Genomic DNA, 13,844 nt, shown 5'->3' with positions numbered 1-13,844 from the left:
AATTATGGAATAATTTCTAAAAATGTTTTGTTTTTATTACAGTTTTGTGATAAATTTGTGTTCTTATTTTTCAGGTATTGTTACCAAACTACATGAAAAGCAAATGAAGAGAGTCAGTAATGAAAATTTAGATATGATACATTCTATTATACAATTTGTGACAAACTCATCTTGTGATGTGGAAATTTTGAGAAAAGTCATGTATAACCAAGTTAGTATTTTATTATAATTTCAATCAATTAAATGTTGAATTTTATATAACTGTGTTTGAAACACAAGTCACACGTTTTGTAAAAACATATTAACATAAATATATACATGAGAGGTAGAAATGAAAGTAGTGAGTGTTTTTAACTTAGTTTTAATTTCCCTTGGGACGCCACGTAGCGTTGAAAATGATTCTTCCATACCTTATAGCTTCAGTTAGTTACAACCATTTGAATTTTTTCTATTGACCCAAAATAATGCCCCTAGTTTTCATTTTAGGGAAATAGGACTTACATCAGGTGAGTGAGGAGGTACAGGATCCACAAAATGTTTTTATTACCAAAAACTAATTTATTGAAATTGCACAGATCATTATAATCTTCAATTCTTTAGTCAAAACCTGATAAACAGTAGTGTGACTCAAAATCAACTGATCCTCGATTATTTTGATCATCAACCGACAGACAAGGTCTTGGATTCTGTTGACATTTTCGCCACTTCTTGTAGATGAATGTCTTCTCCTGCATGGTTCATTTTTATTATCTCTCGCCCTTCTGTTATCCGTAGTCCATGTATGTATGTTATATAGATTTGGAATATCGAATACACTGATACCCAAAGGATCTATTGTGTCCCCCTTTCTTGCTGCGAGACTGGAAAACTCAATGTTTACAGCTGATCCATTAATCCCACTCCATTTATATAGTCTAAAATGTGGGATGGTTGTAGTTGCCAGAGATCTTCGTCTTCTATTTTAAGCGCTCCCAGGTGTAGTGCTCTGTAGCTCCTTAGTGTTCTACACTTCTAGAGAATGTAGATAGAGGTTTCGTCCTAAAATCTACACGCCGCATTATCTGCTAGGTCTAGCGTCTTCAGGTGTTTGTTGCAGCGCCAGTGCCCCGATAGAAGTCCTGTTAGTATTCGTAGATTGTTCTTACTTAGGTTGATACATTCAACAGATCTACTCTGGTTATAGTTTTCCAGAAGAGTCTTTGCCTGTCTCAGCCCCTGTAGGTTGTCCCAATAATTGGTTTTGCTCCTATCTACCTTCTTTTCTAGTGCTTTTCCCATTGTTCTGTAGTTGATACCACAAAAGGGTTCGGGTCCAATGAAGGAATTGTCTGCCCCCGCTTTAGCGAGCTTATCAGCTGTTTCATTTCCCTTCGCTCCGGTGTATCCCGGAATTCATTGTAGGGTAATTTTATTATTCTTTCCTAGCTCGTTTCATTTATGTAGACAATCCCAAACTCTAATGGCTGCTTGGCTGCTTATATACCATTTTTCAGATTAATCAAAGTTTATTTTAGAATAAACGAAAGAATAACTGTCGTATTTACTTTGTATATATGTTCAGTGCTTATATTATACCTATGACGTCACTAAATATGGCGACCTTACTGAAATATTTAAGCTACCTACAAAATTTTTGAATTTTGAATAATTTTCTCCTCTATAAATATTGATCAAAGAAATGCAAACCAAATAATTATAGAAGGGTTGTCTCTGAAGCCATCCCTCTAACTTATATATTTGTAGTATATTTCAACTGGTAATAAAGATGAAATAATAATAAAAATCTATAAAATAAATACTATTGAATTTGTTATAATAAAAAAATGGTTAAACTTATATATTGGCCATATATTTTCCTAATTTGACAATATTGATTTTCAGTTGAAAGTTTTCATGTCCAAGAAACTTGAGGAAAAATTCAATTTACAATTCAAATTAGTTCATCAATATTTACACGATGATTAAAAATAATCGCTTCATATTACAAAGTATTCCGTAGAGCCTCTCTGTATATCTGTTCACAATAAACTTAAGACACTCCTAAACGAATTTTCATGTAGTTCACACTAATAAACAGAATGATTCATGAGGGATCTTTGGGTAATCTGTCTCATTTCTTTGAATATAACAGCAACAATGGATGGTAGGTCATTCCTTCCCACAATGGCAGGTACCTTTTAAGGATACCTTACTATACCCATATTTTCTGTTATAAATACTACTACTTTTGTTGGTTTTTCAATTAAAGAATCAAACGTTTACTGTCTGTCATTTCTAACCTCTGTTCCCCTAGATCACTGCTGACAGCTTGTCCTTTTTTCGCAGGTTGTCTACCCTTGACCTTGTTGCCAGCTCTTACCACTAAATGTCTAATCACACTACACCTACCTTCTTTTATTGAAATGCACTATTCAAAAATTTCACTTAACTAAAATACTAAAAATAGTTGACATAATTACCCTAATGCTTGGATGTTTCCGGCTTAAATAAAATAATTTTTATTTTATTCTATAATGATAATCCGTTTACTTAACTTGAGTACCTTGATTGATTATTTAAAATATTTGTCGTCTTGAATACTTTTTTTTTATTTTTTTTTTGGAACCCTGACACTGACCTACTCTAACTTTCTATATTACACCAATGTAGCGTATTCATAAAGATTTATTGCCCTTTCAAAGCCATGTCAGTAAACAATTTATTTTTCATTATTTTAAAAAGAAAAATCATTTTGAGATAAGTCTGGTGCTGTTTAAGGTGTTTGAATGCACCACTTGAGGAGTAATTCTATTATTGAAAGTACAGCCTCTTCTATTTCTTTAACCTCAATTCGACGATCATCCAATAGCATTTGAACAATTTTTCCGATGACATTTCTGGTTGTTGCAGCTTTTGGCCGTCATGAACGCTCGTCGTCAGTTAAGCTGATAGGGCCACTTTTTCATTCAGCTAACCAAAATAATGGTCAATAGTTCATAGTACATAGTCCTTCATATAGGCTCGTCTGGCGCCCCACTTGACGTTACAAAAGGCCGATATCCTTTGAGAAACCAATCAGGCGCTTTGGCTTGAACCTTTTGATGTCATTAGGCAAGTTGTGAGGCTTGAACAAGTGTTCAAACTGCGCTTATGTGAGTGCTAGGCACTCGCAGATGATGTAGTCTGCAGCTTCATTCCTCTCCGTGCACTCCGGATCGTCTGTGATGCCCATGGTGTGGATATGATGTCTTCGATGACCATGTCCGGTAATTAGTCGGATTTTGCGCTTATTTAGTTGGAGGAGCAGTTTTTTGGTGTGAGACATACAATGTCCATCTAAGAGTGCCTTTGATTGTTTCATGCCAGGTGTCTGTATCCATCTCTGCCGAGCCCGCCTTGCAAGCAGACCGTTAAAAGACGTGATAGTAACACTTTTGCCTTTGTTACCCGAGTGACCAGGTACCCAAACGAGCTGGATCTTGCAGCCATCACTCACCAGATTCTATAGAACTCTCTTGCACTCCAGCACTAGCCTAAAGCAAACCTTTTCGGTCGGTATGACTTGTATGGCATCACAGCGAATACCTCCATTTGGAAGACTGTAGCTTATTCCCCAAGTGAAAATGATTCGCAGAAGCTTGATTCGGCCAAGCTATTTATCCTGGAGCCGTCTGTGTATGGATGCCGTCCTCATGGACTCGAATTTTATCGCTAGATCTAAAGTTGTATCTAGAGTTACTTCCAGATAATTTACGACTGTAGAGTACGTAAGAGACACGTCTTCGAAATTTATATTTGGGAGCGTGACACTTAGGTGCCTTCTAGTGAAAGAAGGAGCTCGGTTTTCCTTGGGTTAATCTTTAGCCTTTCAGACTGACACATATGTCCACCAGCCGCAGGGTCCTTGTCATGGCCCCCGCGAGGCAGCTGCGCCCTTTCCTGGCAACATAATAATGGTACGAAGCCTCCAACAGTTTATAACTCCTCGTTTATTTTCGTGGGCTTATTGCCCTTTAAAAGAAAATATTTAATAGCAGCTCGATACACAATTTTTTTATTTTCAATAAAATCTTAACAACGACTCACTTTTACGATTTTCATATTGAAAAGTATCTAAAATGGCTGATATTTTGGTGATACTCTCTCAACGCGTTTGCAAATATATTTCCGGACTATATTGATAAGTGCTGACATCTCAGATTGAGTTCGGAAACTTTTCAGACAACCCTAGTAAGTTTATTTTAGAATAAAAAACCTTTTAAATGATAATTTCACTACTTTTCATCCGTTTAATATTTTTACTGGAAAAAAGTTGTTTGTATTAAAAATCAATGGTAAACTTCATATTTTGTACACTTTTTTAATACTACTCAAATTATAGCTACTGTAAAACTCATCAACAAAAAAAACCGAACTAAAGAAATTCTCACTTACACATTTCCACTACATTCTAGTAAAGTGTAGGCATTGTAAGTTTAAGTTGTTTACGTATACCTAAAACTTTCTTATTTTTCAGGTAAAAAGGTGCAAAACAAGAAAAGAAGGCCTTCAAATGATACATAATCTTTTAAATGAAGCAACCCTCCTAACTTCCGTCAAATATGCCATTATGAATGGTTACTTATCCTTAAACAAAAACGAGAAATGTCATCACTGTTTAGATAACATAGATTTGGTAACGCCATTTTTAAAAACCGACATTTTGCTCTCTCAATTAGCCGTAACAGAATGGTGCATAGAAACATTAAGAGCTTTGATTTTGAGAGACGTACCATCCAAAAGTAGCAAAGCTAAGAGCACCAGCGCCAAAGTTAACTTGAATCTGGGTACTTACACTTTGTTGCGGGACGTACCGAGAGCTAGAATGTTATTAGCAATACTAGGAATACTATCCTGTAATAGGTATAATGCTTTGGAACTCAGCCCGATTATCAATAGTGGAGTAATAAGCTCAGTATTAGGTCTATTGAAACAAGCCGGATCTGATCAGAAAATAGTGAGGAAGGTATCAGAATTTTACGTACTTTACGCCGATATGATAGAAAGCCACAAACCAAAAACAAGCTGTTTGTCGGGACAAGAATTGGCCAATTTAATGAAATTGGGAACCAAGGTGGTAAGGGGAGCCGATTGGAAATGGGGAGATCAGGTGAATATTGTAATGTTTTCCTATTTATTTATACGATTTCTATTCGAGGGGGAAATAATAAACACTGTCTCTTACGTTCTTAATTTATTTGAATACTTCACACTACACTAACGTATAATAATTCACTTATCACTAACACATTAATAACTTATTCAAATTCTTCGATTACTTTCTATTTCGGTCTGTTCCCTACGACTATTTATTATAAAAACTAACTAAACTGCGCTACACAAACTCCTTATATATCCCAAAAGAATTCTTGAAAACTTCTAGAAAATAAAGAAACAAAACAAATAAATAAATATACCTTCCTAGAAATGATTCAAAAGAATGTATTTCCAACGTACATCAAGGGCGCCGTGTTATGGCCGAATTTTATAATCCCATCATATCCAGGCAGGACCGTCTCTAGGGAGGAGACGCGTTCGTCACAATATGTATACAATATGAGTCTGTGATATGAAATAAATTCAATAGTTCAAATTCAGTGTTGCCATTGATATAACGTCATATCTTCAATTTTGAACACCTTTCGTACACTATTTAAATAAAAAATTATTATTGAAAATATTGATCCTTGTCCCAAAATTTAAAAAAAAAAAATTGTAATTGGGCTATGGAATTTATTTCAATCTCAATTTTTAATTCGTTTATATGTGAAACCGCTGTTTCTTTCAAAACTTTAATTTCATTTACCCCATAAGAAAAGGGTTGTCAGGCCAAAGAATTTTTTTCATATGGTTTCCTCAGGGAGTATATAATGTGGCTACTTAAAAGTGTCAACTCCTATTCTTTATTAATTTTGTGAAATAGACCATAAATTTTAATTGGCTATAGTTTTTACACAGCTTATTTGATTTTTTGATTCTTTTTATTATGTAGTACACTACTACCAAAAATTCAACGGGTATTAGCTCAACTTAAAAGTTCCAGGACCGGCTTTGGAGGAATCAATTTAGGGATTCGTATTGAATATTGCCCCCTGTAAAATATTTGTGCCAAATCCAATAAGTGATTTTTGTTCAATATTTAGTGAACTATAAATCTTGCCAAAAATAAACAACCATAATGTCATATCTCATAATAAGGTATTAATTTAAATAAATTTTATAATTTCAGGTATTTCTACTAAAAGGTAAACTGTGCAATACTATACTGTACAATAATTGTAAAAAGAATAAAATAATTTAAACAAGATTCTCGAAATGAAACCCAACAGCATCTATACATTTTTGTTACCGAATTGTTAGTTGCTTCATTGAATCATGGATATTATGGGGATTGTTTCCACTAGTATTACAAAAAAGTATAATTATTGCGCTGCCTAGGTCGTATTTTTTGTCTTGAATTACATTTTCATTTGAACTTCGGGTATCGATCTTAGGATTCAAACCTAGTCTCACCGAAGTCAAGTCGAAAATCTGCTAAAGATTCTTGTTTATCACTGACAGGTCCAATAAGTGATAAAACGTCCAAACCTGCCATATTTTACTTCTTATCAAAATTTTATACTTTCCCCTAATACTGTGAATCAAATCTACGCCTCCCCTATGCCCATTATATTCTTCGGCGATATGGGGGCGTTGATGTACTTCTGGCCTTATCATAATGTCTGTCTTGGGTCTTCGGCAATCCACCAGCAAAATATAACACCAGTGCTACAACATTGTTGTCTTTCCATATAATGTTTGACACATCAATTCCATTAATATTCAACGGAAAATCCGCGTTATTTTTACGTTACTTTCTTGTTGCGCGTAGATTGTAATCTGAAAGGCAATTGCGTCGTACAGTCCCAAGACTCAATATAACCTCTTTAGCTAAATATTCCAGTAATGCCAAGGAAGTAAAGTAATAATGATCAAAATAAATTTGATATTTCTGATGTCTTGGTATACCCCGTACCATTCTGGCCACTATGATTGAAGATGCTCCTAACTGTTGTACATTGGGGAGTACAAAATTTTGAGCACCTGTTTCAGGTTCTATTTTATGGGCGGAACTTGAGACCCTACTTAATACAAAAATCTAATAACCCCATTTGCATGCTTTTTTGGAATTATACCTTTTCAAATTATTGCTTTAATGGAACAAATCTGTTCATCCACCCAAAGGTTGCCTCTAATGGAACTCTACTAAAAGAAGTCCTATTAAAAGTTTCTACGATAGGTCTTATTTTGAAAAGCCGGTCACCTTTCGTTGCATTAAGTGGGGGTAGATTAGAATTGTCATTGAAATGGATATACTGTTTTTTCAAACTTCTTATATGGAGTTATTTCTTGAATCATGGGTGTACCAATGATTGATTACGCTTGGCAATTGTATCAATGACAAAAGAAACTATAAAGAAGTAAAAGTGAAATTTGTACATTCAAACTTATGTAACTTTTTAACAGATAATATTTAAAAGATCTACCACATCTCATTTTGAAGCTTGAACTTTAACGTTTAAACTGAGCTACTTTAAATGTTTCTACATCATGTAGGGAACAAGTGAGAAAACTGTCAATTTTGCATTATGTTGACGACAGATTCTTAAATATTGATTTGTTGCAATAAAACTGTAGATCTTAAAACAAATCTTATCTCTCTTTGTTTAAGAGGTATAGCTTTTTAAACAATTAAATTGTTTTTAACAAATTACTCGATCAGATTTGGGCTCGGCACCCTCGAAAAATAGATTCTGCGTATAAGAAAACAGGAAAACTCTCTAAAACTGAGGAGAATATGAAACGGCTAGGGACCCCCCGTCGCTGCCGTACTAAAAGTGATAGTAAAGTTGTAGTTGATTGTAAGATTTGATTGTTCACTAAAAATTGAATAAAAGTGCTACATTTTCACAGATGGCGTTTTCATTGGTTATTTATGTAGTTAAAAAATCACTTATTGCATTTAAAAAATATTACATATGGTGCAAATTTTTCAATACGTATACCTAAAATGTTTTTGCCAAAACCGGTCCTGGAATCTCTAAAATTCGCTAATACCAGTCGAATACTTAATAATAGTGTACTGCATCATGAGAACATTCAAAAAATGAATAAGCTGTGTAAACACACAAATTTATGACCAATTTCCCAAATCACTCAATTAATAGCCTCATGATGTCCTCTCCGAGGGTCTACATATGAAAGAAGTATCTAAAGTTCCTCATGTCTGCCCTGTATAATACACAATATCTAGGGTAAAACATTTGCCTCATTTCCTCACAATATTTTTAATGATTTATATTTATATTATTTTGCAATTCAGGATGGTAACCCGCCTGGAGAAGGTCGAGTAATAGGAGAATTAGGAGACGACGGATGGGTTCGAGTGGAATGGAGTAACGGTACCACAAACAGCTATAGAATGGGCATAGAAGGAAAATACGATCTAACTTTAGCTTCGCCCCCATCACCTGTAACTTCAGAATCAGAATCGGAGGAACCCAGTGACCCAGGTGAAATGTTTGTGGTTATTTCCACTTAATTTTTGGTTTAATTCATATTTTTTGAATATTATTTATAACATTTTTTTCTTATTTGAATAATTACCTTTATCAATAAAAAGATGGGGACCAATAGTTAATATGCGAGTAAGATTTGTCAATAAAAATGTAAAAGTTAATCCTACTGTACTGCGAAGCCCTGCCTTATATTTATTTTTGCGATGCTTTAGAACGTTGTAGAAAAACTTTTCAGAGTGTCTCGTAATATCCATTTTCATCCAAAAATATATAACATATCTCAATGGTTACCCAATTGATCCACCAATTTTTTCATACCTTCCTTTAAATTTCCTTTACTCCTCTTTACAACTTATGACCGTCAGATGACGTGCGACTGAGTCCCAGTCATAATATATTTTCTATATCTATTTGATGGATTTTGTTGATTCATCTATTTATTTTTTCACTTAATCTTTTAACAAGTGTTTGTAATATCCAGTGATTCTCAAAGGAGTGTACCTGCATTTCTATAGTTAGAACTGTTTTTTTGCCGAGTTGGTAATGAGGTGTAAATATACTGAATACACTGTTACACCACCACTACACAACGGTTCCAGAAATTCCAGCTTCCAAGTCAATTGAAAATTTCTTCTTCAAGCTGTTCACCGCCATATTTTATTTATTCTTTTGTTATTCTCCGGGATTTTTATTGTTTTTCATCTTAATTATCACTTCTTCAACTTCTCTGTTCGGTAAAGCCGTATAGTTGATTTTCAAAGTTTTCTTCATTTGCTATTTCTTCGAGTGCATTTTCGTCCATTTTTGACATTAAATATTTCGAAGAAATATTCTTTCCATATCCTAATTTTTTTCTTCTTTGTCGCCTACAAGGTTACCTTCTTTGTCTTTTATATATGTGGTAGTATTCTCGTTTTGTCTTCGTATTCGTTTAACATTTTTGCAAAACTTTTCAATTTCCTTTCTTTGATATTCTTCCTCTATAATTTTTATTTGCTCTTCTAAAGATTCTCTTTTTATCAATCTACATATTTTCTTTGCTTTTTTCTTTGATTGTTATATTTAGTTATGCTTTTCTCATCTTATTCTGCAAAATTTTTTGTCTACGTTTACTTTTTTATTGTATCTCATTGTCACTTTCATCATCTGTGCGAACATAATATCTTCATCTTTACTTCTTTTTTCCGGATACATTATTGTTATGAATCTACTTGTGTTGAATAAAACTATTTTGTTACATAGCAATATTCTTGTTATCAGATTTGGACCAATACTGGTTATATATTTATATTTTTTTTAACTGAAGTTCGTTGAATTTTTGTTTGTTTATAATTTTCTTTTTGTATAAAAAGTAAAATAGATGTAATTAATATTGTACTTATTCAATTTAATAACTACTTTTTTATTTTAGGAACTCAACTGGTAAAAGATAATCAACTGATTCGACTATTGAGGGATGCTAGTATAAACTTTTTAAGAAACATAGCGATAAGTACTGGTTTAACAAATAACAATCTCCATCCCAATACTTTACACGGTTTAAGTAGTCTATTTTGCTCGTCTTTAAGTTCTACTTGCTCGGAATGGGTGGATCTTACATTAGTCCGTAGCATATGTCAAACTGATCAACTGTGTAGAGCGTTTAGCACCAAACCTTGGATAAAAATGCTTCTAGGATTTTTGTCGCCATCTAGTAATACGGGAGTGAACGAATCTATTCTTCTCAAACAAATTCTGACAGTGAGATTGCTACAAATTGTTTTGAAATCCTGGGATATGGATAATCCAGAAATACCTGTACTTTTAGAAAAACTCCTAAATATATTGGGAAGAATTATTCTGACCTGCTCATATGACACTTGTAATAAACCACTGACTATTACTAAATCATCGGTATTGTTGACGCAGTCTCATAGTGGTACTTTGGCACAAGAAATTATAAATTTATTGAGGATGTTGCACGGTATACTCGGCTGGAATCAAATCTTGAATGTTATTTTGATACAAAAATTGAATTTAGCAGCATATTTTTTGAGTGACTCTTGCTTGTCGACGTCCATGCTCTCTGAAACACCGGCTAGTGATCAGCAACATTACATGGTGGTTGCTTGTTTGAATGTGATTGGCGCCTGGGATATCAGACCTAGAATTGGAGCATTGGCGGAGGTAAGTTTATCTATCAGAATACAAAACATTTTTGTAACATAATATCTATTTCATTCTGATGTAGTGAGTAGCTCTTCAAAAATCAAATAGAAGTTACCAAATATCCCCTTTTAGAAATTTATATTTAGAGGTTATTGTACATTAGATGTTATTAGGCACAATTTATGCGTAAACATTTTAATGAAGTTTAAAAAATTTTGTAACTTTTCTAGGTCGAGGGATCTCAAGGAACTGTAGTTAGAATAACTCCGAAAGGAAAATTGTGGGTGCAGCTTCACGAATCCGGAGAAGTTAAGAAAGTTCCCATAAATAGTATTAAATTAGTACAGGGACCAGACTTCAATTTTGATAGGATGCTACTGGGAGAGAATTTCGTCAAGACCTGGGCAAATCTATTGATGTTTAGACATTCTTTTAATAATCACGATAGGAAATCACTCCATGGTGAGCTTAAGTCTGTTAATTAAAATTTTGATTTTGAGTACAGTTGAGCTGAGTTCACATATATATCAGAAACTAAAGTTTTTTAAGGAACTTATTTCAGTTATTTAAGACTACCGAAATTGGATTGCAATTTTTAGAATTTACAAATAATCTTATTATGTTACTAAAAGGTTTCAGATGCTAGTTCCATGACAGATATAGCCTTCAGAAAAAAATTCTATTTTTTACAAACTAATTGGCAAAAATTGGTGCTGATTTAGACTATATATAAAATTTGGTAACTCAATTTTTTCAAATAGCGGCTCTATTTTTCCTTAATGCCAGTGGATTCTAAGTTAAAAAATAGGGGAATTTATATTCACTCTATTAGTTGGTAAAAACATGGAAAATCTACAAAATTTTTGTGGTTTTTAGAGATATCTGAGTTTTTTTGGAAAAATCGTCAAAAATATTGTTTGTTTTACCATATTTGGTTCTTGTTGATTCTTCTAAAAACTATTAATAGCAATTTACAATAATAACATGAACATTTTTGGTTTTCCAAGTTTTTACAAATAAATGTCAAATCACATAATTGTCTGGAATAATGGATATTGACAACACTGACCTTTCCAGGTCTGAGAGGGAGGGAAATCGCCGAATTGTTACAGAAATTATTTTCTCAGTTTAAAAATGTAATGATATATTTGATTAATTTCCATGAAATAAAAAATTATCATTATCTTCACTCTAAACCGCCTATATCATCTTTGAGTTCATCAGTAGTGTCTTCACCTAGATCCACATTTACTATTTTGTTGGTAATTTGTAATTTGTAATGGAGTGATCAAGATTCAAAATACTTTGTTACTCTTTCTCTATATGTTCATATATTTAATTATCATTTCAGCTACTACATTTTTGATATTTTTATCTTTATGACACTGTGTGGTTAACTTAGTTCATAGATATAGTGACTGTTTACACTACCACTACACCAACACTCACAATTATACTGTTTGACGTGCGTTTCGATAACCAAGTTATCGTCTTCAGAGGCTGAAGGTAAACTAAAACCCGTTTATACTAATTTTTTTTCACCAATGAACCTTCTAGGTGGTCGTTTCTGGGACTCAAACTGTTGTTTTTTTTCATACTAAGGGCCCCAATAACTGAGTACCCATAATTATTTAACTTGGAATTTTACACGGCAATAGCATTTTCTCTCAGTGTGACCTGGAAAACTGTCATTCATTGATATTTATGAAGTTGAGTCAATAATATAAAATGTATTCAAATATTGAATACACTGACATGTTACTAATCTTAGGCGAGTGTTTAGAAAAATATAGTGCAGTTGTTACGCGTTCTACAGAAAAGTTTCCTCGAAGAAACTTACCAAGTCAAAATACATTTAGAGCCATTGAATGACGTTGTCAGAATAAATTCTGGTAGACCAAGAACAACTAGAACCATTAATAAAGAAAATATGATATCAAATTTAGTTGATCAAAACCCAACAGTTAGCTTAAGGAATATGGCAAGACAAATAAATACATCTTCAAGTATTTGGAGGATACTTAAAGATCAACAGCTACACCCTTATCATTACAGGCGAAACCAAGAGCCTTGCCAGAGGATCTACTGTTTAGAGTGGATGTTTGTCAAACATTGTAAGAAAGGACAGCCCTAAATCCAAGTTTTTCAAAATGTATTCATTTTATGACGAGATCACTTTTGCGCGACAAGGTATGTTCAACTCCCACAATCACTGGTGTGATGAGAATCCATATATCAAAAGGGTATCACATTACCAGCACTAATTTAAAGTTAATGTTTGGGCAGCAACTTTAGGTAACAAAATAATAGGTTATCACATTCTACCTGGAAATTTTAATGGTGACATGTACCTGGATTTTTAAGCAATCACTTATTCGATGTACTAGAAGATTTAACTCTAAACTAGCGAAGATCTCTATTTTTTATGCACGATAGAGCTCCGTCGCTTTTTGATAGAAGGTGTCGTAATTGGTTTAGGAACGATTTTCCAAATCGATGGATTTGTAGAGGTGCAGAAGCTCCGATTCATTGGTCATGGACTTGGTCATACGATTTTAATCCCTTGGATTACACAGTTTCTTCCTATCTTAAAGAAAAACTTTATGTTACAGAGGTGAATTCACCTCAAGAATTAAAAGACAGAATTCAACGTCACTCACTGATCTCATAGCTGACTTTCAACCGTTTAAAAAACGGGGGACAGTGAATTCTTTATATTTTATGTTATTAGCCTTTTTTCGAAATGTTCATCTTGTAATTTTTTGTTTAATTATCATTACCAGCATCGGTTATTACTTCATAATTTTCAAAAGAAAATACTCCGGAAACGGTACACAGCATCGAGTTTTATCGAAAGTACCTTTTTGTTGTACAAGCAATTAAATAACGTTTGAGGCCACTTGAAATTTTGCTTAATAAATCTAATATTGAAAAATAAAAACAAATTCATTGGATGTATCAACTTCCAAAACATCCTTTATTTGAATACGGATGGCGTTACGAAAATTTTTTACTGAGCAAACCCCAAATATTTTTCAGTTTTCTATCTATCCTAGAAATGGGATCACCTTTTTTTGAAACACCCTGTATACAAAATAACTCTGTTTCGTGTAGTTTACT

The 13,844-nt window shown here is 33.4% G+C and overlaps 1 protein-coding gene across 3 annotated transcripts in view; it reads left to right on the top strand.

Moving 5' to 3' along the window:
- The window catches only part of LOC130897504 (E3 ubiquitin-protein ligase HERC2), a 102,286-nt gene that overhangs the window by 44,923 nt on the left and 43,519 nt on the right, over positions 1-13,844 (top strand). For all 3 annotated transcript variants that reach the window (XM_057806397.1, XM_057806398.1, XM_057806396.1), the window contains exons 23-27: positions 75-211; positions 4,496-5,128; positions 8,381-8,570; positions 9,988-10,742; positions 10,955-11,186. In XM_057806397.1, the coding sequence (XP_057662380.1) occupies positions 75-211; positions 4,496-5,128; positions 8,381-8,570; positions 9,988-10,742; positions 10,955-11,186 (1,947 nt within the window). The remainder of the gene's footprint in view (positions 1-74; positions 212-4,495; positions 5,129-8,380; positions 8,571-9,987; positions 10,743-10,954; positions 11,187-13,844) is intronic.

Source organism: Diorhabda carinulata, chromosome 8 (genome assembly GCF_026250575.1).
Source record: "Diorhabda carinulata isolate Delta chromosome 8, icDioCari1.1, whole genome shotgun sequence".
Lineage (NCBI taxonomy): Eukaryota > Metazoa > Arthropoda > Insecta > Coleoptera > Chrysomelidae > Diorhabda > Diorhabda carinulata.
The sequence above is the reverse complement of the archived record's forward strand: the minus strand, read 5'-3'. Positions and strand labels throughout refer to the sequence as shown.